We start from the raw sequence: 25,728 nt of genomic DNA, 5'->3' as shown, positions 1-25,728 counted from the left end.
GCTTGTTACTTTGCTACTTTCTGCCTGCCATAACTGTTCTCCTCTGCCACACTGCTGTACCTTGAAGCTAGTGAATTACAGGCTAAAACCTCTACAAACTGTGGGCTAAATAAACCTTTCTTCTTTTAACTTTGAATGTCAGGTATTTTGTCTCCGCAATGAGCAAAAAGAAACTAGGAATATTTCATGTCTCTTGTATCCTCTCCTCCATCTCTTTGACATTGTCTTTATATGTCTGACTTCTTCCAACCAGTCATGTTTCAACAAAAATATCCCCTCCTCAAGTTAGCATTTCTCAAAATCTAGCCACCCATACCCCAAGTCTATCATTTAATTGTTTCATTTCCTCCTTATCTGAACTTTTTACTTGTTCCATTATTTGCCTTTCACACCAGAGAAACAGTTCTCTGAAAGCTGGGAAATCTTCTGACTTGCAAAATGAATTCAATCCAGGACAAGCATTCAGTGATTGGTAACACCTAAACATTAAGAAAGCCAAGAGTTTTAATAACAAACACATCAAGTCATGTATTTTAGTAAGAGGAAAACTATTTCCCAATACATGCAGAATATATCCAATTCCTGTTCCAAAAATGTGCTATCAAAGACTAAACCAATATTCTGTGAGTTGAATCCTTTCAAATTACACCATAATTAAGCCATTTATTTATGGTCCTCTATTGCTAAGTGACAAAATGCCACAACATTTAACAGCTGCAAAAAAACATTTATTTCCTCTGGGTGGGATCCTGTTGGGTGGCTTTAACTGAGGGCCTTTCCATGGGGCTCAGTCTTCTGAAGAGACCACAGAGGCTCCAGTTTCTCATACGTGGGTCTCTCAGAATGTGGCTGCTAGTTTTCCCTAAAACAAATAATAAGAGGAAAAAGGAAATGGTGGGGGAGACATTTAGAACCTAATCTTGGCTGGGTGTGGTGGCCAGGTAATCTCAAAATTTGGGAGATTGAGGCAGGAGGAGCACTGCAAGTTTGATACCAGCCTAGGTTACATAGTGAGTTTAAGGTTGGCCTGGAATACATAGCAAGTCCTTGTCTAAAAAAAATAAAAAATAATAAAACCTATTCTTGAAAATGACATACCAGTATTTCTGCCATATCCTGTTGCTCAAACTGACCCTGGTAGAGGATGGGAAAAGAACTGCACAGAGTACAAAGGAAGTGTGAATCATAGGCCACGTTGGAGATTGGTCACCAAAATTTGCAATAATGAAGTCCACCACCATTCTTATTGCCTAACTAATTCTTTTCCTCACTCACATGCAGCTAAGAATAACAGCAACTCCAGAAAATTATAGCTTAAACAAGAAAGATAGTCACGTATTTCATCCCTTAATATGTCCAGAGCAGGCAGTACACAGCTAACATGGCTGCACAAGAACACCTTCAAAGTCTCGGACTCTGTGTGTCTCTCTTCTCACTTTAGGAGATGAACCGTACTGCAGAGTCCACGCAGCATTAGTAGCCTATACATCTTTTTCTCGCAACTTTTACCTAAGCAAGCTAAAGAATTGAGTTTTTAGATAATTCATTCTCTACAATAAATGGAGACAAGGAAAAATAAGGGTGTTGATGGGGCCCTCAGTAGCTTTCTCATATCTTAAGTTCAGATTTTGGTCACTCCATTTTCCTTGTTGGATAATGAAACAATCATTTACTGAGCTACTTATGAAAGAAGTATGGGGCCTTTTACTCATGGCAGCTCCTCATTTGCTATTTGCTAAGTGAAAATATTTCATGATAGTATGCGTTGAGTATCTCTCTAAGCATTGCTGTTATATAAGTATTTCCTAAAATGACCTTGCAGTCTACACATTCCTATTGATTGGGGGGGGGGGGACGGTTTCCCCATTACTAGGAGTACAAATGATAACATAATCATACTATTTGGTTTACTTTTAATTTTCAAATTTACATTCCAGGTTTTGACCTATGAATGAAACACTGAACCTGCCTCTGCTTCAGTTCTCTGTCTCTCTCACCTGTGCGGTGTCCAGTTACTTGCCTTCCGTACACAGTGGCCGGTCCACGAAGGCTGGTACTTTTCCTGACTTGTGCAATGAACTCCATCTAGTGCCTATGCTTTCCCTGTACCCTTGGACCTGCCTGACACATAAGTGCTCTTCCTATCATTGTTCTTGTTTCAAAATTTGCTTTAAAAGATAACACAAAAAGTGATACAAGTTGATATATAAAATATATTCCCTTAGGGGGAAAAGGATGTCATAAGAAAATACATTAGTTTTGTAAAAGAGACAACCCCAAAACAATACCATGAAATGCCAACACAGCATTTTTGTATTTCAAAAAAAGGTTGCAGCTTTTATGCCAAAATTGACTTTAAAATTGAAGCTGTTAAAAATACACGCTTAATTTAGTAGCTTTTAATTCATGGGGCTTTTTCATGGGTGGGGTTGCTAAGTGGTAAGTGGAGTGTTGCCACAGAGGAGTATACTACCCCTGTAAAAGTCAGACTTTTTACTAAGAATAGACTTGTGGGTTGCAGATAATTAAAAAGTGCTTGGCATAATTGAAGTTCTGGTGAGGAAATGATTAAAGTCATGGCCTTGCATGTTGGGTGTATACAAACTATTCTAAAACTTGAGTATTGGAATGCATGGCCTTAAAAGGATTTCATTAACATGAAAAACATTTAAAATACCACTGATAAACCATACTTTTCATTTTTAAATAGCACTAGGAACACCAAAATTATACATTGATTTGATATGAATAGTAAAACTTGATATACCTATTAGAACCAGGGAAAACATCTTGTAAAAGTATAGTTTATATGCTTATTCAAAAGAGATAATAGAAAATAAATTACAAAAAAAAAGTGTTTACTGTCCATTTGGGCACCAAGCAGACATTCTTATTATTGTTAGAGTTTAATTTCTTTTTTTTTTTTTTTTTTTTTTTTTGTCTTTTTCCTTTTTATTGGTACCAGGGATTGAACTCATGACTACCTGCTTGCAAGGCAGGCTCTTATGCTGCTGAGCTAAATCTCCAGCCCCTAGAGTTTAATTTCATTTTTAAAATTTTATTTAGTATCTTTAGGTGTGTGTGTCACCAATATTTAAAAGTATTAACAACTTAGCTCTTGTTAGAATATTCTATGTCTCCCACTGACTAAATTTTTTAAAGAATTAGACTTTTTTCACTGGGTGTGGTGGTATACTCCTGTAAACCCAGCACTTGGGAGGCTGAGGCAGGTGGATTGTGGCAAGTTCAAGATCAGCCTGAGCTACAAAATGAGCCCAAGGCCAGCCTGAACATATAGCGAGACCCTGTCTCAAAAAGACAAAGAATTGGACTTTTTAAAAAGGCTAAACAGTATGATTAGTTAACAATAAACAGTGGTTTATTTGGGAAATAAATTCTGCAATGAGAAGCAGCTGAAGAAATACTCTTCATACCATATTCTTTGGTATCACTTGCATTTATTTTTAAATAAAAACATTACTTTCATAATTAAACTGATAGTGATAACATGAAGTTAAAAACCTCGCAAGACCTAAAGTCACTAAAGAAACAAAAGTAAGTCATTTTAATAAGAATTGCATGTACTAAAACTTGAAAAGTAGCTTCACTTAGATTAATAAACATGTTTGAAAATAAAACCCAGTTCTGAGATCTAATTAACCTCAAACAGTGTCGATGTCCGCTCCCGGCCGGCAGGAAGGACACACGACAAAGTCTGGCAGTGGACAACCTTTTCTTTTATTTTTCTTCTCCGTACAGCCTGCCCTGGGATCGCTCCCAGCCGAAGCCTCCTTTGGTCCGCTCCCCGCGGCTCCTTCCGGGCTTCACTCCGAAGCCTCTACCGGTCCGCTCTCCGCGGCTCCTTCTGGGCTTCTACTTCCGGGCTTCTTCTTCCCCCCAGGGGTGGCACCAGTATATATACGGATACAGTGTCCAATCATGTTAAAGTGAGCAAGGCAAGCTGATTGGCTAACATCATCAGTTGCCAGGCAGACTATATTGTTGAGCGGGTTGCTTACGCGGTAAGCAGGAAACTAACGTGCTCGATGGGAGGGGTAATCTACCTCAGGCTTTGCTCTTTACCACAGGCCGCACGTCCGCCAAGTGAGGCGACCGGGCTCGGGGCTGCGGCTCCCAACATCTCCCCCTTTTTTATTTTTTATGAATGTGCGCATCGTAGCCCTTTCTGGACTGGGTGCAGAGGCTTATGCCCTATGCGTAGGCCCACCGTAGGTCCTTGGCTTAGACCCTGGTCGGCCGTCCCATGGTCTGCCAAGGCCCTGAGGCCCTCGTCCTTTTTCTAGGGCCAGGCACAAACTGGACGGAACCTGGATGCACACAAGCTTGCACTCATTTTCTCTCCGTAAAGAAATCCCCTCGGAGAGAAATTTAGACCTGGGCAGCGTCTAACAGTCCAGCGGCTTACGTGCAGGATGGGGTAGGGCCTGGCTTAGGTTGAGTCGCACCGGGGGAGTATGCTCTTACCCGTCATTGACTCTCCTACCCAGCTATGTCATAATTTTTTAGAGGAGGAGTGTGGGAAGCTCACCACCCCTAGACTCGGTCGTAGGCTAGGCGAGCGAGCCATGCATATGCCTGAGGATCTTTTTGTCCATTTTGGGCTACCGCTATTTCTATTCATCTTGTTGGTTGGTCTGTGATGGATCTCCGGTAGGGCAGGTCTGATCTTCAGTCGAGGGCTTTGTCGCCCATGTCAGTCTCTCCGGTACCCACAGTGGTTCTCGTCCCGATTCCTGTGGGAAAACACAAACCGCGCCTCGGTTCCAGCTGACCACTGGATCCGGGCCCATCCATTGTCCTGTCAGGACATCTTTCCACTTCACCCACCCTTTATGGTTGGGGGAAGGGTTGCAGTGCTCCACAGCTGGGGAGCGATTATCATTATTTAAATTTAAAAAATTGTGTGTGAATAGTGCCATGGATAATCGTGCCTTTGGGGCCAGGCCTTGGCCTACTCCCCCTTTTTGTTTTTGTAAAATTTCTTTGAGGCTTCTATGAGCCCTCTCAATGATTCCTTGACCTTGGGGATTGTATGGGATACCATGTTTTAATTGAACCTCCATCATTTTGCAGAACTCATTGAAGGCTTTGCCTATATAGGCTGGTCCATTATCAGTTTTTAATATTTTTGGTTTGCCCCATGCGGCCCAAGCCGCCAGGCAATGATTGATCACATTAGACACTTTTTTATCTGTTTTTGCTGTTGTGAATATGACGTGAGAACAGGTGTCTGTGGAAACATGAACATATTTAAGAGTCTCAAACTCCTGTATATGTGTGATGTCCATCTGCCAAACATCACCAGGGATCAAACCTCGAGGGTTTACTCCCATCGGTATGGCAGGTTTGTATGTGGCACAGGAGTCACATAGTCGCACGATATCTCGTGCATCTGCTCTGGAAACATGGAAATGGTTTGTTAGTGTTTTGGCATTGACATGAAACTTATCATGGAAGGCACGGGCTCGCTCGATTGGTGTTAGTAAGGTAAAAATCCATAACGGGCGAGTGGCAGTATCAGCAGCCGCATTCCCCTGTGCCATAGGCCCTGGCAGGGATGTATGTGCTCTTATGTGGGTGGTGAAGACCTTATGGTGTCTGTTCTGAAGCAATGTCTGGATAGACAGGAACAGCCCAGCCACTGTGGAAGTGGATCTAATTAAACCGGCAGTCTCAAGCACTTGCATAGCATTGACCACATACCTAGAATCGGAGACAATGTTAATGGCTTTTGAGAACCGTTTAAGAATCATTTTAACGATCTGTAGTTTTACCACCTGAGGCTGATCAGGTTTAAATTGTATGGTAACCGGGGGCTTGCCTAGGATCACATAGGCGCCTATCCCCGTCTTGGAGCCATCTGTGTATATTGTAGTTGCTGGGACTAATGGCTCAGAGGCAGTAACCTTTGGAAAAATTATAGGGTGCTGAGTGACAAATGACAAGATAGGGTCTTTAGGGTATTGATTGTTTATATCCCCATGGAAAACACATCTCAGAATGGCCCATGTATCTATGCAGGCAGCCAGGGTCTTGATCTGGCTGGCGGTATAGGGTACTCGGATGGCTTGTGGTCCTGAGCCAAAATGTTGGACAGCTCTATCATGCGCTTCAAGGGCCAATGAAGCGACTGCCTCCGGGTAATGCTCTATGACTTTTGCAGGTGAGACCTTAGGGTGTATCCACAGTAGTGGTCCTTTCTGCCAAATCACCGCTGTAGGCTGTAGACTAGTCTGTAGCAAACAGACATCAAAGGGTCGCCCTGGTTCAATTCTGTGTAAGGTAGCCCCACCTAAGGCTTTTTCCACTCTCTGTAAGGCAGCTCTTGCCTCAGGAGTGAGCCTCCTGTGGGAGGCTATATCTGGGTCTCCCTTCAGAAGGTCGAACAGGGGTTTGAGATCTGAATTTGGTATATGTAAATATGGCCTAATCCAATTAATGTCTCCCAATAGCTTTTGCATGTCATTTAGGGTCCTAACGCCATCCGTCCTAATGGTGACCTTCTGTATAAGTCTGGAGGCGACACTGAGGTCCACACCTGCTGACCCAGGGGTGGCCCTTGTTGAAGGCTGCCATCCTGAGCTGTCCTGTCTCCGGGGCGGGGGCCCGCCTGTGAAGGGGGCCCCCTCTGGCCGTTTTTTGGCCCTCTAGCATCTCGTCCACAAATACGGTTGCCCTGAGCATCAAAGACCGACCTACACTCCTCAGCTTTGTGTGATCCCCTCTTGCATCGCCCACAAACATATGGTTCTTCATTCCTAGGGCGAGGCCTAGCATCTGCATTGTTGGGGCAATTGACGTTTAATGTGTCCTGGCTCCCCGCAGGCAAAACACCCTTTAGCCTTACATTCCCCTTCTAACCCGCGAGGTCCCCTCTGCTGTACAGCCGCGGCCAGGAGAGCAGCCACTCCCGAGTTGGAGAGCGGCCCCCCTATCTCTCTGCATATCCTAATCCAGGCGTTGAGGTCCTTGTTCTTATGAGGAGCTATCGCTGCCTTGCACTCCTTTGTACATTGCTCAAAAATCAGCTGCCTTACCAGCGGTCGAGCCACTCCCGGATCAGAAAATATCTTATCGGCAGCATCTTGCATTCGGGCCACAAAGTCAACAAATGGCTCTGTGGTACCCTGAATTATTTTTGAAAGACACAAGGAGGCTGTTCCGGCACCACTTACTTGCTTCCAGGCGCGGAGCCCTATGGCATTGATTTGTTCATAGACAGCGCCGGGGAACTGAGTCTGATCATCAGCGTGCCGACCTTCTCCCATAAGCATTTCTTTGTTCCACCCCCGGTTTCCCCAATTGGCGTTTCTCTCAGCCTGCTCTGCAGAGAACTCTGCGTACCAGGCTCGCCAATCCAGGTAACTACCCAAGGGCAGACACGCCTTTGACAGCTGAATCCAGTCCGCGGGGGTGAGGGGCCCAGAAGACAGGTTCTCCAGCATGGCAATGGTGTAAGGCGCAGTCGGCCCAAAGGTTGTAACTGCATTTTTAAGTTCTCTAATCTGCTTTATCTCAAAAGGCTCCCATACATTGCGTCCCTGGCCCATAGCTACTTGTACAGGAAATATCCCGTAGGGGCCACTATCTATCCCAGGTGGATGTACCTCATGAGACAAGCGTCCCCCCTGCCAAAGCCGCCTGTAAAAATACCGACCCGCCGGCGGCGGAGCATAAGACGGCGGCCGTGATTGGGCGGAAAATGGGGGCCCGTGCATCACTTCCTGTTCTGGCGAAAGGGGAGGGAGCTCCCAGGCGGCCGCCTCGTGGCGAGGGATCGCCTCCCTCTCGCGCCGGGGAGCGCTCAGGAGCTCTCTACTCCTCCGCAGACCAGGTTGAGCAGAGCGCAATTCGCGGCGCAACGCTGGAAAAGAACCCTGTGACTCCTTATCGAGCGACTTGGGCTCCTGACAGCTGGTCTGTTTGGCCTCCTTGCCATTCAACTTTCCCTCGTCCTCGGAGTCAGACGACTCCGAGGCTAGAGCCCCGTCCTTCTCCTTAGCATCTTTGTTCCCCTTGACGGGCCCCTCTCGGGAGCTCCCTGACTGGGCCTGCTCAAATACCCTGCGTACTTTTGTAAGCTCTTGAGAGCTTTCTCCACAACCACCCTCGCTCTTAGTGTTGCTACCTAGCATGTTTCCCATCTTTTAATATGTTACTCACCGCGTGAGGCCCAAGGAATCCGCCACTTACGCGTGAGCCTGAGGGGAGTCTAAAAGCCCTGTAGGTGCGCGCCACCCAGAGCCCAGGCTTATCCCCAACTCACCTGTCTCGCAGCTCTGTACTGGAGCGTTGTCCGCTGTCACGTCTCGGGGGTGATCAGTCCCCGGGCGGGCCTCCAAATGTCGATGTCCGCTCCCGGCCGGCAGGAAGGACACACGACAAAGTCTGGCAGTGGACAACCTTTTCTTTTATTTTTCTTCTCCGTACAGCCTGCCCTGGGATCGCTCCCAGCCGAAGCCTCCTTTGGTCCGCTCTCCGCGGCTCCTTCTGGGCTTCTACTTCCGGGCTTCTTCTTCCCCCCAGGGATGGCACCAGTATATATACGGATACAGTGTCCAATCATGTTAAAGTGAGCAAGGCAAGCTGATTGGCTAACATCATCAGTTGCCAGGCAGACTATATTGTTGAGCGGGTTGCTTACGCGGTAAGCAGGAAACTAACGTGCTCGATGGGAGGGGTAATCTACCTCAGGCTTTGCTCTTTACCACAGGCCGCACATCCGCCAAGTGAGGCGACCGGGCTCGGGGCTGCGGCTCCCAACAAAACAGGAAGACTTCTAAAGATTACATTTTTTGGTTGCAGTTAAAAAAAAATTGATCCTAAAAACATCAAAACCTAAATTCTTCATTAAATATCAAATACATCTTCAGCTTCTCCACAATAAAATTTTAATATTTTTATTAATCAGTCTTAGAGTTACCCCATTATAGTTTACTTAGAAAGTGTTTGTGAATAAAAGCAATTTATGATGAATAATATGATTGAAATTTGACTAAGACAGTCAACTCTGTAACTGAATAAGGGTTTCCTGGGAGTTTTTGTTGTCGCTGTAGTTGTTTTAGGATAAGTACTAAAAGCCTCATTTAATTTCCAGGCTTTTAGTATCAGTACTGGATACTAAGCACTTGTTTATATCTATAAATGTTGATGGCTTTTTCAGCCTGTCATAAATACAGAGCTCCTACAAAAATAGAGTCAATATGATGCAAATACACAATATCTACATTATTACATAAATTAGAAATAAAGTAAATTTAATTCATAACCAACAATACAATAGCAAAGAACAAGTTGGAAAATTCTGATCTAATTAAATATTACACTGCCTCCCAAGCACACACACAAATACACTAGAAAATCATTTGTTTGATTAATCTTTAAGTCAAAATCAAACAATGATTAGTTTTTCCTATGAGAGAATGTTAAATAGAATCCAAAAGTAAATTGGCTGTCTCTCAACCGCAGCTCCTCCTCCTCCTGTACTTTAGTTGGTGGCGCTGTCTAGGTACTTGGTCAGCAGTGCACAGATCCCTTCTGCCGCCAGTTCATTGGATTTCATATTATAATAATTCATAACTTGACCCCGTTTTATCATTCCTACTACTACCGTCCTATATTTATTAGACAAGCACAAAATCTCCTACTGGGCCTCCCACTCTGCAGTGTTCCTTCTTTCTTCTCATCTACTCTTACTCTCTCCTATGTGGTCGTCAGCGTGATCTACATAAACAACAATGTGACCATATTATTATGCCCCTCCTTGGATAGAATTTGAAAATACAGGCTAGGAGCACAGGCACAACATTTTATCCTCTAAAATTTCACTTTAACTAGAAAAGAATACACAGAGTGAAATATTTGGACCTTCATTAAATGCAATCAGATGATGTAATGTCACTGATTCAGGGATAAACTGGGTTAAAGGGACACCAGCTACAGGGGCAGCAGGAATCCAAAGAAATCCAGCAAAAACGCTTACATTATCCACAGAGGATATGAATCGAAGAGTTCAGACATCTTTTCTGCTGGCTGAAGTGACAGAAATATCTACAGAACTTTAGAGGAAATATTTATCACCCTGGTATTTAATCTCACTCAAGTTTCTACTTAGGTTTCCCTTGGTGAATGAAGGCAGGAAGGAAATTCCTGGATATGAGACTCCTAAAAATACAGCAATGGCAAATAGGAATAGAAGTTTTAAAATATGGGGAAAGTATGTTTTTAAAAAAGTTACTATAGTACAAGAGAATGCCATTAATCACTCTGAAAATATTCTTCACTTCAAACACATCCTTTGTCTTGCTACTTCCTGAAGCAGCTGTGGAAGTCATTTTTCATGACTTTTTAGTTGCACTGTCCTGGTTGCTCACTGTCTTGAATCTATTCAAAATGTTCACTTTTCTGGTCACTTTGCATTTGGAGAAGGGACTGAACTTGCACAGTGCTGGATCTGGTAAATAAGTGCTTGGACAAACCAGCCAGCACGCCAGTGCTTCCCTTGGATGCCGCGCGGCAGCAACGTGCGCTGTAGTTCTGGGTACACGCCGCAAGATACTTACAAACGAAAATTTGCAGAACTGCCTCAAAAAGTGGCAAGAATGATGGGATAAGTGTTTTGAAGTGAGAGATTGTATTCTGAAGGGGATCCATGGCAATGCGTTTTATTGTAATAATTTTTTAAAAAATTAAATAATTCACTGTGTTTTGATAACAACTTAAATCATCCCTAAAATAATTGTAGCCTAACCAAAAATAAAAATTAGGTGTTGATATTAGAATTGACCTTGAGCATGAAATCAATTAACAATATAAATTCAAATGGTTACTTTGCACATGATTTATAAAAACAAGTGAGATAAATAGTAAGTGCCAGTCTGAACAGAGAGAATTGGAAAAGTGCCAAATTCTTTATCTTCAGAAAAGGTACTAAAACAAAATGACAAAGGAGGATGCAACAATAAAACAAGTATAATTTATTAGTTAAATAAAATGAAAATGTATGTAGAGTTAACAAACTTTATACTATAAATTATAATTCAAGGTAAAAAATCATGTCAAGATAATAAAGGCTGCTTAAAGTAGTACAATTTGCAGTGTATAACAAAGATATATATATAGAGATAGATAGATAGATAGATACATATAGATATATAAAAGAATATATATATGAGTATATATATTCAAATTTGTGGTACCTACCAAGAATTTAATATTAAAATTAAATATGAAATCTCCCCAAATTTCCTTTCAATGAGGTAGATAATATCTAAATAATCATCAAGTTATGTAGGATATAAATATTAATTATAAAAAAGTGGGAAGAAACATATGTTCAGTAGACTTTAACATACATTAAAATTAATTTTATAGGCAAACTAGACAAAATAGGGAAGATATGCAGACTAATAATAGACAAAGATACCCAATGAATTCAAAACAGCAGAAATTATGAACTACATTTTTACTATAGAATAAAAAATAAAAGTTCTTAAATATATATGTATAAATGTATATATTAAATATGTGCATACACACACATGCAGAGAGAGGGACAGAGACCGAGAGACAGAGACAGACAGAGACAGAGAAACCAAAATCTCAAACAAAAAATAAGTACCTAAGACATGCACACACCCTGGATATATATATACCCAGTCACTTTTAAGTAGTCAAAGGTTTGTTTCAGGTATAAATAAAAATTTTCACTATTAAAAATAAATTTAAAAGTCACCACAATGCACAAAAGCAAGTGAAAAAATATGTATATTCCATTTCTATAAAAATTTATCTAAACAAAAACAAAACTTAAATGTCACTTTTAGAGACTGCTAGATGCTAGCTAGCACATAATGCTATAAACTGAATTGTTTATCTTACCTTTCCCTTATAGTTTGTATGTCAGAAAAAACAACCAATTAACAAAGATAAATTATTAAGGATAGAATTAGAAAAATCAGCATTTTAGGATCCTTTAGTGAAATAATGGATTTTGGCAATGACCCTCAATGGCTGCTTGAATGCATTAGGTCTAATTATGATCTAATTATGAAGCAGTGTGACATCATTTGAAACCTCTGATCCATTTTGACATTAATAAAAGCATGACAACCACACATTATGTTGCTTCAAATGTGATGCAATTGAAAGTATACAGCTCCACATACAAAATATTTTGCCAAAAAAAATTAAACCTAAATTCAATCAAGATTTTGGACCCAACTAATGGTTTACAGGAAATAGAGATGAAGAAACGTATTAAATAAATCCATGAGCATACTATAAACCAAATTCTTCAGGGAAAATGATTCAATAAATGTCCAGCAAATAAACGATGAGGACAATTAGATTTATAAGGAACATTTTCACCAAATGCAATGTGTGGGTTTTGTCTGGACCCTGCTATGAACAAATGATTTGTAAAAATACCTTAAATGTAATTGAGACTTACTAATGGTATTGTTAATTATAACCTTAGACTGCCTATTTAGAAAATGCAAAAGAATCAGTTGGAAAACTGTCAAAACAAATTAATGTACCTAAATACACAGTAAAAATTAGTTTTCATGTATACTATTAACTACTAGTTAGAAGTTGATAACTGCCAATAGATATAAAAAACTTACAATACTCACAAATAACTTTACTAATACATAGAAGCAATTGGAAGAAAACTATACAATGAATACTGACAGCTATAAATACGTAAGTAAACCTTTTATATTGTCTCCTCCAATTGTTTTAAAATCATTGAACATTAAATACACTTTTACCTATTTAACGATACACCTAATTCCTTACTTCCTTATCAATCTATTAATTAATAATATAGGCAATTTGATTATTTTGGTAAAAAAAAAATCTCTTCTAGAAATCCCAAACTCAAACAATGAAGTATGTGGTTGCAGAATCACTTCCTTATAAGAAGTTGGAGAATCATAACTGGATTTTTTTGTCTTTAATGATTTGCGGTTGCTAGTTCTTTTGACTATTTAGGATTAGGAAATGTCCTTGGGTTTCATGATTGGGATCACAGCCTTTACCATTTCCTATGGTTTTGGCTCAATAAACACTAATCTTTTTGAATAAGGCTCACTGCTAACACACAACAATGCCTCATGTTAAAGCTTCTTACCACCAGCCTAGGGAATCTTATTATCCTGACCATTCCAGTTGCTCCAATTTGAGTATTTACATGATTATGTTATCCAGTTATACTCTAATCCTAACAAGATTTCTTTAATTATAACCCATTGTTCTCTGTACATACTTTTCTTACCATAAAAGAATATCATATCAAATCAATTAAATTTTCATGTGAGAAAGGGTATAAGGAATCTGCCTCATGTATATATCATTTCAGACCCAAAGATTTCTAGATTGGTGCCCCCAGTTCTCCCCATGTCATGAACAAATGTTCACAGGGTCTTTTGCAATAGAAAGCCCAGAACATGAGAGAAATACTAGTAGTGAGTTTCTTAAAGCACAAATGAATAGGAAGATAATGAACCAAACTCATGAAGTGCAGTGGGCTAGACAATAACTGTGTTGGCTAGAGCCCTGGAACAGAAATTTCTGGCTAGGAAGCAACTCCTTTTTACCACTGTTTTACATAAACATTAATGTTTTTTAATATGTCATGATTTTCAAGAAATTATGATATAAAAATAATTTTTAAAATGGGTGGAGGGGAAGAAAAAAGAATTGAAATGTATTATGAACATGGACCAATTCCCCACACTGAATATAATCATTATGCATTGCAAATATGTACTAATAGCAATTTTCTTAAAAATTAATGTCAAATTTTAAACTAAAACTATAATTTTATTTAATGTGACAGTTAATTGTGTCCATGTTAGAAAAGAAGACCCAACTAAATTGGGTCAGTATAGTTCTGGGTGTGGCTGAAGGGATTTCCTGAAAATAACCCGCCCTGGCCTGTGAGTGACACCACCCAAAAGGTTTGTGGCCTGAATAAGAGAATGGAAGAAAGAAATTTTGCTTTTGTTTCTTCAGAGAAGCTCATCTTTGCCTTCACTTTAGACATTCCAAGCCTTTAGTCTTATGTGGACTTGCATGGGAGACTACAGTGAGCTCCAGGCCTTCCACTGGATCCTTTAGGTCCCCGGGGCACAGGCAGACATTTTGTAATCTACCACCCCCGACTCTACGGGCAGCCATTTGAGCCAATCTTGTAAATCCTTATGTATATGTGTAAGTCACATGAAATCTGTTTCTCTAGTGAGCACTGATTAATACACTTAACTTTAAAAATAAGAAATTAGGATGTACTATTGTAAGGAATGAAAGTAAGTCTTAACTAGTATCAGTTATGGACTCTGTTACATAATGAGTCCTTATACATGCATTATGTGAATCTCCTTAATTCCTTAGATTTAAAATGATGGTATAGAGAAGAAACTACAAATTTTTACCGCACCTTATAGTGCACAACTGTAAGTTAAAAGTGCAATTGAAGTCAGCATCTTCCTATTTTACTTTCCTTTCCCCTATTTTTTCAATACAATCCACCATGACAATTTCAATAGGAGATATAAATGTAGACATAAAAAATCTCATTTTGAGTCATTAATCATTCCCATTGGAACAGTGTTAACTAGATATCAATTGATAGGGATGAAGAACCTGTCATTCCTTTCCACTGCTTGTATGTGTGCTGCAGTATGAATAACTCTCTATAAAACTGTGAAGAACATTTATTTCATACTAAATAAACTGATTCTGAGTAGGAATTAAGTGTTGCAGCCATCTAGCCTCCTGGCAGACTTTTAGATTCACTAGGTGCTACAGCTTGTATCTAGATGCCCTGCCAAGAGGCTCATGTATTCTTAAGTGGGGCTTTTCAGAGGTGGCTGGATCTAGGGTATGTAAATGTGATAAATAAGTTAGTCTACTGGTTGGTTTAGCATTGTTCTGGTGTGGGAAATGGGAAGCCCCTGGGTATGGGGGGCCCTAATCAGTAGCCTTGCAGACTGAAAGGAATAAAAGGGAAAGATGGAAGGCAGACTGCTGCTGCTTTCTTGATTTGATTGCTGCTTTCTGTCTCCCCCACCACAGACTGTTTCTCTTGTGCTATGCCATCCTGCCTTAGATCCAGCTGACTATGGACTGAACCATCTGTAAACTGTGAGCCAAAATAAACCTCTTCTCCTTTAACTTGTCAGTGTTGTGTATTTTGTATCAGCAATGAAAAAGAAACCAAGACACCAATCATGCTGAATTCCCTAGGACTGTCCCAGCTTAAGCACAAAGTCATACAGTCCAAAAAAATCCCTGAAGTAAACTTGGATGGTTGGTCACTCTATAACAAGAGTGCAAATAAAACACAAAAATCTTTTATAAAAGAAAGAAGAGAGCTATAGAAGCAACAAAGATGAAAAGAACCAAATTCTGAGGTGAGCTGAGGATTTTTTGCAGCACTTCAGTGTGTTGGCAGAGGTTTTGGAGACCTCATATGGCTGGAGTGACAAATTTGGAGGCAGAGGAAAACCAAATGCATGGTGGTTTATCCTTCAACATATTTGTCAAATTATGCAGGGTGGTAGACTAAAGATCTAAGCAGAAAACTTCTCAAAAACAAGCACAATTTCATGCAGATTCGGTACAGTGATGAAAGTCAAAGATCTACCACAGAAAGAAGTCGTTGGACACTGGAGGCAAGAGCTGACAGCTCAGGAAAGAGTGATGGTTATCCGAAGCCACTTTTTCTGAGAGAGTCATAGCCAATTCTGGACATAACTACAAGTTGAGAATCCAGGCATGGCCGTTGGCAGAAGGCAACTCCTGGGGCAGGGATGGGTTGGAGAAACTGGCACAGGTTTGATGCTTGAAAGGAAATGAAGAAAAAATCAGAGTAAGGTCTCAAACACAGAGTTTATTTTCTCATTATGGCCATTTCCTGAATTCTGCACATTGTCAGGGGCAACTAGCTAAAATCTTAACCTGAAAACCTGCGAGGAGTAGAACAGACCCTGTGGTCCGTCAGTGCTAAAGAGGAAAGAACTCATCAGGCTTTCAACTCTAAACCCAAAAGGAACATGACATTGGAATATTGGTGATAAAGATGACCTATGCGATATGAAGATAATAATTCAGTTTCAAATTAGCTAACTGGAGGTATAAGTTTGTTAGAGCTGTTGTAACAAAGTAACAGAGACAAGGTGGTTTAAACAAAAGAGTATTTTTCCAGTTGAGGAGGCCAAAAGTCCACAATCACCATAGTCACAGGTTTGGTTTACCCTGAAGTCGTTCTTGTCTTACAGATGGGATGTCTTTTTTCTTGCCCTCATGTGGTCTTCTTTCTGTTCTCTTCCTGTTTCCCTAGTATCTTTCCCTCTTCTTATTGGAAGCCAATCAGATTGGATTACGGTGTATTTGGATGGGCTTAATGGTCTGCTTTTAACTAAACTCTTTAAATGTTCTGTCTCCAAACACAATCACATTCTGAGATATCCAAGTTAGGCCTTCCACATACAAATTTTGGAGTGATATAATTCAGTCCATAATATTGGGATAAAGTTATTTGTCTCTCCTTATACAATATATTAACAGAAAAAAAAAACCACCTGCTCTAGTGAAAGGTATACATTCTCTAAAGACATATATCATTTGGAGATTCTATGACCTTTTTAATGAAAGGGAAAATGGTACACAAAACATTTGACTGAATCAGAAGTGGGATCAAAAGAGAGGAAAAGGAATACAAACAGGCCACATGGAATAAAAATAGTAAGATAAATATAAATCCAACTACACTGAAGATTTCATTAAATATAAAGACTAAATATTCTAATTAAAATATAAGGATTGTCAAACGAAATGTAAGCAAAAAAGAAAAAGAAACAGAAAACTCAAACCAATCATCAAAAGCCGCTATATGTGGCTTATAAAAGATATATCTAAAATGTAAATACATGGGAAAAAGTAAAAAAATAAAGTAATGCCATGCAACACTAAATAAAAGATAACTGACTATATTAATATCAGATAACATTTTAAAGCAAGAAGTATTATTAAAGATTAAAAAAACTTTGATAATGACAAGGGAAGGATCAATCCATCCCTGTTAATCCAAGAAAGGATTATATTTCTAACTCTGTATGTACAAAAGAACCTGAATCCAAGTAGATACAGAACAGCTGATAGAATTAAAGACAAAAGTAACAAAAACATAGTAGGATATTTTTACACAGTTTTACAATTTAGAAATCACATGAGGAGGTAATGAAAATTTAGAAATCACATGGGGAGATGCTGAAAATTGCTCTCCCACGTTAGAGCCTCCCCATCCGCCCACATACAGAAACAAGTTTGGATTTGGTTACCATGCCTAGGGAAGAAAGGGAACCCTGAGAAACCTCCATCTATGAAGCACAAGCTAAAATGACTGCTGAAGACTGAGGTTGGACCAGAAAAACTGAGACAGTCTGTTGACTCTCCTAGCAGAAGGACAAGACAGTGGAGAGAGAATCACTATATGATGCAGATTTTCAGGGCTCCTGAAAACTGAAACTGGAGAAGTACTAAAAAAAGCTCTGACATGCTCAAACCCCACAGTAGGCAAAAAGTATCTACAAGAGATTTGCAATTCGTAGGCTCTACAGATAACAGTAAAAACATTGAAACCTTACTGCTCCCTATCAGTAGCCTGATAAAAGATATGCGCCCAATTCCAGGCTCAGATATTATATGTGTGTCCTCTAGTAGTCTATCCATAAAATGCATAATTAAAACAACAAAGTACAACAAAGTAAAATTAAAAATAACCTATTATCCAGAGAAAGCAATAAAACCAGAGATGACTCAGATGTTACTCATCACACAGGGATATAAAAACAACTAAAATTAATATATGTTAAAAGAACTAGTGAAAATGTATACAGTATGCATACAAATGGGAATTTAACCAAACTAATGGAAACTGTAAAAAAGTTAAACAGAAATGCTAAAAGTAAAACATGTATCAGAAATAAGTAGGCTTTTCAATTGTTTTATTAACAAAGATACAGCTGAGGAGAAAATCAGTGAACCTGAAGGTAAGTCAACAGAAATTATTCAGACTGAAATACAAAGAGAGAAGGAGGAAGTAAAGGGGGAAAGGGAGGGAGAAAAACAAAACTGAAGATTTAACAACCATGGAGAGACATAAAAATGAATTAGAGTTCCAGAAAGAGTGACAAAGAATAGAATAGCAGTAACTTTACAAGAGACAGTGACTGAATTTTTTTGTGAGATTAGTAAAACAAACAAACAAACAACAAAAAGCCACAAATCTAAAACTCAGAAAACTATGTAAACATAAGGAAAGGAAAAGCCTAAATATAACCACTAAACTGTTAAAAACCAGAACTAAAGTGAAAATACTAAAAGTTGCCGAGGATGAAGGAAGAAAAAAAAAAAAGAAGCTGTATATACAGAAGGACATACAGAGGAAAAAAATGTATTTAAAGCATATTCCTTGTGTGAAATTCCAAAGAAAAGAGTAAGTTAAGGTATAGAAAAAAATCCTCCCAGTCCACAATTCCTAGCTAGATAAAGTATTTGAAAAATACCATAGTTTTTCAGAAAAATGAAAGCTTAGAATATTTACTTCTAGGAGGCTTACAATATTGAAGGGAATTTTTCAGGTAAAAGGAGTGTAAGACCAAATACAAATATGGATCTAAATAGTGTGCTGGAAATGGTACTAAGGTAAATATACATTTTTATTATTTATGATCACTTTGAACAATAATTAAGAACTCAATAAGAATGTGTCTGAGGTTTATTAAAGCCTAAATAAATAAAATGTTATGACAACAGTATCAAAAAGGATGAGGAAGAGGCAATGAAATTATCCCAGTCTCAGGTTTTCATAACATGTAAAATGGTATAAAGCTTTCTACAGTGAATAGCCACACAAACCAATGCTTGTCTGTATTTAATTATTATCCAGAACAAATGCCGGTTTGTCAAAATACCACAAAAAATTTGAGCCTTCTTGAAACCCAGAATTATTCATGGCATTTGTTACAATAATTTGCAACTTAGGCATTAATGCTAAAAGAATAATTAATGATGGCAGAAACTATTGTTTAGGCAATGACTGAAACCTAATAATAACCAAATCTTGTCATTACACATTCAAGCAAATTTTGATTAAGTCATAATCTCTCAACTTTAGTTTAAGTACATATCGAGAATGGGAAGAGATTTAGAATGCTATGAACAGTTCTGATATCATGAACCTTTAATATTCTTATACCAATATTTTATAAATAATTTTAGAAGCAGTTTTATTTAACATTTAGTTGATAGCAATGGAGGTAATACCTGAAGGTAATATTTATTTCTCTATCTACTTATTTGATTAGCCATTTATATTAAAATATTTTAGGTAGTTAAAACTCAAGTTAGGTCCTAATTAATATAAATGAGTTTTATATATCAATTTTTGATATACACAATATGAATATAAATGTATTTGATATAGTATCTAAAATTCATATATTTTTACCTTCCTGAGGGTTACTTTTCTTGTGATATGCAAGGATCAAAAGTTATCAATTTTAATATAAACCAATTTATCTTTTCCTTTAGAGTTAGCACCTTTTATACCCTGCTTAAGAAATCTCTCCCTACCGTAAGCCATTGAAAATGGTCTTTTGTTTTCTTCTAAAAGCTTTGTTTTACTATTTGCTACATTCTGCAACCCATCTTGAATAGATTTTGTGTACAGTGGGAACTTGGAGCTTAGAATTTTTTTCACATGAATACCTAATTGACTTGGAACTGTTTATTATGTTCCATCGTTCTATTTGTCTTATGCTTGTATCAGTACTACTCTACCTTAATCACTGTAGCTTTATAATAAGTTACAACATCTTGTAGTCTTTTTTTTTTCAGGATTGTTTTAATCATTCTTGGTTCTTTTTATTTGAATGTAAATTTTAGAGGTCAATGCCTAGTAAAAACAAAACAACAACAAAAAACTGGCTTTTGATAGAGATTTATAGATTTCTATCAACTTTTAAAAATGGCTAGTATCTATACAATTCATGAATATATATTCTTCCACTTGTTTAGATTTTTAAAAATTTTTCTTTTTACTATCTTATGGTTTTCAGTGTAAATGTCTTGTATGTATTTGCTAATCCTAGGCATTTGGTACAATAGACTTGAAGATGGAATTTGGGCAACTTCCCCAATTCAGTACTATCAAAAAAAAAAAAAGATAGCACATGGATTTTTATTCTTAGACAAAGAAGGAAAGGAAAGAAGGGAGGCTAGAGGGAAGGAAGAAGGGAGCTAACGAGGAACCTTCTCGAACTATTGGAAGCAAGCAGCTGTTAAGATACCCATTACCGCTTCCAAATAGTCCCTCCGCCAAATCTATCAACATTTTCCACTGTGGCCTCTGAAGCAGACATATGATTACAGACCAGTCTCCAGTACACTGAATCTCTGCTTCTGCCAGAAAGGACACCTCACCCCTCATCAAGGATGCTTGCTTGCAGCCTTACTGGCAGAAATTCAATCCTTCTCCCAGATTCCAGTGATGGGAAGATCCAATCTTTTCTCAGGCAAATCCTCTCTCCCCGCTTTAAAGTTCAAAACTAACAGCAGTATCACCACTCATTCATACTATGTGTCCACTATATAACACACACTTAGATAAAAGGCAAAACTGGTCATCCTTCTGAAGGTCAAAATCTCTGAGATAATGAGAAACAACCACAGAAAAGTTATTGCCAATTATGAAGGAAAAGCATAGGAAGATGTATGGGAGAACAAGCAGGATTTAGTCAGGTCAAGAGTGAGACAAAAAATATCCTAAAAGGAGACCAGGAAGGAAGGAAGCAGTTTGCTTCTCAAGGTACTCGCGAGTAAGGAGGAATAGTGCTGGGGAGTCCCACAGAAAGGGGGTGGTGGGCTGGCCATGATCATGCAGGCCTTGAGGGCCATGGTGAGGACTTTGGGCTTTATTCTAAGAATAGTCAGAACATTGGATAGAACTTTCAAAGTTCATTCCTTATCAAAGTCATCTATCCATCCGCTCACATTTAACAAAATGCTTTTTCTTCTGCTTCACCCTATTTCCTAACACATTCTAGAGAGCTTTGCCATCCAAAGCTTCTTAATTACTCTATATCCTGGCTTTCACTGAGCTTCACTTCCATTGCGAGTAAGTTTCCCTTCATTGTCCAGCTCCTGCACCTCTGAAAATCAAATTCCAGTATTTCATTCTTGGACTATAACTTCTCACCAATCCCACTTCTCTCCCATTCTCTAACACATATCATACCCTTCTTCTGACCTTTAAAGTTTATGGGATTAGAACAAAAATTGCTGCAAAAGTAGTTAAATTTCATCAGAATAAGTAAAATAAAATAAAAGCACACATAGGAGAAATTATTACTCTTTTCCCCACTCTCATGAAGGCATGTAGGTGTCTATACCTTCTTTCATGCACATATCAACATATGTGGGCTTATATACACAGAGAGGTGTTTCTAAGAATAAAAACCATGAATAACAAGCCAGCAGACAGATCAAACTCCTTCTTTAAATTGCTGCACATTTTACAACTGCAGATCACACTTGCAGCTCATCTCCAAGGAGGACTTCAACTGCTGTTTGTTGCACCTGATCTGCTACCTGGAACACTTGAGGGGCGCTGCCCATTGAAGTGCTTTCAGTGTTGATATTAGGGAAAGAACTGCTGCTTGTGACTGAGTAAGTCAGAGGACAAAACAGCTCCTCACTAGAAACTCAGCAGTGTAACAGGTCTCTTATGCCCCTGAGAACACAGTCATCATAACTTTTACCACTGAGCTTGCTACTGCTCAGCAGATGTGCAGAACAGGCTGTTGGCAGGTGCTGAGGGAACCACAGCTATGAGCAGGCAAGAAAGCTGAAGTGCATTCATGGAACTTGGAAGAAAAGATGACCAGCAGAACAGAAATAAGAGATGCTTACTGAAGTAGAACCAATGGAAAAGACAGAAGAGAATTTTAATGAAAATATAATGGAATTACAGAACTAAAAGACTTCAGGAACTTAAAAAAATCATGAGTTTTTAATTAAAAATTCAACATTCCAGCAACAAGAAAATGACTGGCCTTAAAAACCACACAAGTGGTCAGAAAAATCAGAGTGAAGAAATACTTCACAAGAAACAGTGACAGATGGCCTGTTAAAAAGGCTATGTCACATGGAGACCAGAACTAGGAAGAAGAAAGGAACATGGGAAGGTGCAAAAGTAACATAGATAATGAAAGAAATCTTTTACAACTTGACATCCAGCATCTTTTACAATCTGACTATCCAGCACCAAGAGAAAATGCAGCAACCTATTGGAACTATGGGAAACGAGCTTCCCGAGACAGTGGAAAGCTGGGAGCAGAAACACCTAGTGTTCAGGGAGACCAGGGCACCCACTCTGGGGCCCTGCAGGTACTGAAGCCTTAATGCTTCCCACAGGGACATTAAGCACAGAAGTTGCTGAACTTCTGTGTCATGTTTGTTACTGTCAACTCAGTACCAACCTTAAGGACTTTGTAGGAAACTTATCTCCAACATTGCAGGTACCAATTTTTAAAATGCCACAGACACGAATTACATTAACAAAAATAAAACCTAAGAACTATAAAAAAGCAATAATAAATGAGACAAATAAATTACTGTTAAAAGAAAGCATCACCTTATGAAATGAAATACAAAGGTAATATGATGATAGTTAAGAACAGAGAGTCTAGATATGGAACCTGGGTCAAATTATTTTACCTTTAAACATTCACATTTGTCATGCTACTGGGCAGCTCTGAACCACTGGTGGTACATGCATGACTGTCCCATTGGAGGCATGGGACTGTCACATTAGGTGGCACAAGCCACTGATGGGATATTCACACATGCACCCTTGGGTAGAAGCCAGAGGGAACATGGTAAGTGTCTTAGTTTCCTGAAAAGTGAGTTAACCCATGCATCACATTTAACAAGTGTTGAATAAGCAACTGCAAAGCTGCTGCCATGGCCACTGCTACACCCTGAAGCCATCGCTTGTCACAGAATAATTCTGGATTCAGAAGACTTGAATTCAAATGCCAGTTTTAAAACTTAAGTTTTATACTGCCATAATAGTTAATTCCTCTGTACTTAAAAGTTTTTTCATACTGAAAAGAATTTGAGTACTTGTCTCACAACACCCATCCATTTATCTATTCATCAGCATCAACGGGGCACCACTCTATAGCAAAGATTATGTAACACTGAGATAAATGTGACTAAGATACAGTTCTGCCTTTGAATTCCAGATCATGGTCTAGCAGAAAATATATAAGCCTTTCATGTGTGTGTATCTTAAGGATCGCTCTGCTTTAGAATTAAGAAAGGGTCATCTGAGTATGAGACATCTTTTTAGTATCACAAGTACTACAGTTTTTAAAAAGGCAATATTAAACCTTGCTAGCAACTGTTATGCAAAAAGTGACTAGCTTCTGATATTTTATATTTTGCTATTTTAAAGAAAAAAATACTATCAAGCATTTGGGTCACCAGGAAGTCATCCTCTGACATGAAATGGCAGTCTTCAGAGTGAAGGGACAAATGGGGAGCCTGCTCTAATTTTTGATCAGAGAAGATAAAACGCTTCGGTTGGAGAGACAGCTGTCTCAGTCCTTGGGCTGGGACCATGTAGTACATGATCTGCCTCTCTGAGTGACCTTTTAAGATCCAAGTGTTCTGGTGATAAAAATAGCTCTGAAGTCACTGTCCAAGAAGAGTCACTACCATTTGATCCTTGGTGAGCCACATCCATCCCTTTAGCACCCCGCCTTGGCACACAGCATGGGAGATTACAGGAAACAAGTTCTTGGTTTCTCTTTTATTTCATCCCAATAATAAAGATCTTATCCTAAAGCTTGTTGGTATTAAGAGTGCTTATTTTGTCTATCCCATGTGAATCATCAGGAGAAGAATAGGACAAGTTGTTCTCCTTTAATATGTTGGTTAACTCAAGAGGCTTTATGATGTGTACAACAGTATCAGATGATCCCTTATACATAATGAACAAAGAGGCTGTAAATTCATGGCGAGCCTAAATGTCTGTTCTTTATATAGACACAATGCACGCTAATGCATTTGTCACCATCAGTTGGCATTGAATAGCTATTACTTAAACTTTGTATTTAAAAATCTAACAAATTATAAAGGCAACTCAGCATATACGTGAAGCAATACTAAATATATTGACACATTTGGTATTTTTAGGAAGTATGTGATTGTACCATTATTAAAAATTGAAATTCAGAATATTTTTATTATATTTGCATAGCACCACAATATAAGACAATTATATATATTATTGTGAAATCATGTATTTGACTCATAATTGGCCTGGGTTATTAAAAATTCACTTGAGTCGTAGCTATAGGTATCACAAAGAATGATTCTGACTTCTGTGTACATGTGAGAAACAATTCTAAAAAAACCAATATATTTTTCAAGAGCTAAATGAGGATTATTCAGCAAAAAGGAATATTAATAGCTGTCATGTAAACTTTTGGTTACACAATAAATTATGTTTCAAGTGTCTTTACATAAAAATTCTAATACTACTATCCATAAATCATGAAATGTAACAACCAGTAGTATTTTTTTAACTAATCACATTTTAGACTTAATAAAAGCCTACTGCATATAGAAGAAAAATTCAACAATTTATCCAAACATTGTAACATAAGATGTTTTAAGAAACTCTAAATAATTCTTAATACTCTCATTTTGATTCTCCGACTTCTCAAGGCTGTGCTGCATTTCTTTCAAACACACTTCCTGATGTTGTGCTTTCTGCATAAAAAAGGAGAAATACAATTAATAATGGTATCATATCAAGGAGCAAGAGTTAAAATATAAACTGCATATAGGCAACAAATGACATTGTTTTTAATTTTTAAAGAAAGAATCCTTACATCTGATCTGCCCATTAACATATCTTAAAACTCACTTTTCTTTAAAACTAGCAATTAAAGCATAAATGTGGTTAATCTCCACTGTGATTTAGTTTGTTGAAACATTTACTTAGCCCCAAATCATTATATAACTAACATATTAATAAGCAGGTTTTATTTAATTAACCTAACTAATTTCCACTAGTTATTATGTTATAAATTCATTCTAACTTTTGTACTTTTCTCTACCAAAAAATTCATATTTTATTCCATAAGGTTACTCTTTGCTGTTTTAAAAACTGATAGAATTCTAGTTTTGATAACATAACTTATTTACCTTCAGAATCCTTTAAAAAAGAAAAAGAACTCAGTATTATAGCTGTCCTTTGGGAAAAAACAATTTTAAAACACATACTTTAACTTCAGTTGCAAATAAATTTCTAAGTAGATCAGTTCAGTGCAAATGCTTTTAGAGAAAGGATGCTAGTACCATCTAGCTTCCAACCAAAACGCAGTCTTCCTGAAAAGCCAGACCTGTAATGCCTATCAGAGTAGGTATTCAACAGTCGCTGCTACTTGATGAAACAGAACCCCACCCCCACCCCAGGAGAAGTGGATGGGATGAGACCTGGCTGCACAAAGCCACAGAATGAGTACAGTGAATCCTTATGGAGCATTAATCTTACTCAACTATTTGAAGAGAAAGTAACACAGAAAGTAGGGTAGAATGGAAAATGTGAATGGATCTAAGATA

At 38.5% G+C, this 25,728-nt stretch overlaps 1 protein-coding gene across 6 annotated transcripts in view; it reads right to left on the bottom strand.

The window, feature by feature from the left end:
- Positions 1 to 15,899: 15,899 nt before the first annotated feature.
- The window catches only part of Odf2l (outer dense fiber of sperm tails 2 like), a 52,196-nt gene continuing 42,367 nt past the window's right edge, over positions 15,900 to 25,728 (bottom strand). For all 6 annotated transcript variants that reach the window (XM_003479058.5, XM_063257290.1, XM_063257284.1 and 3 more), the window contains one exon: positions 15,900 to 24,873. In XM_003479058.5, the coding sequence (XP_003479106.2) occupies positions 24,745 to 24,873 (129 nt within the window). In that variant the 3' untranslated portion in view covers positions 15,900 to 24,744. The remainder of the gene's footprint in view (positions 24,874 to 25,728) is intronic.

Source organism: Cavia porcellus, unplaced genomic scaffold, assembly GCF_034190915.1.
Source record: "Cavia porcellus strain 051 isolate PalLab524CR breed Dunkin Hartley unplaced genomic scaffold, mCavPor4.1 scaffold_1, whole genome shotgun sequence".
NCBI classification, from domain to species: Eukaryota; Metazoa; Chordata; class Mammalia; order Rodentia; family Caviidae; genus Cavia; species Cavia porcellus.
The sequence above is the reverse complement of the archived record's forward strand: the minus strand, read 5'-3'. Positions and strand labels throughout refer to the sequence as shown.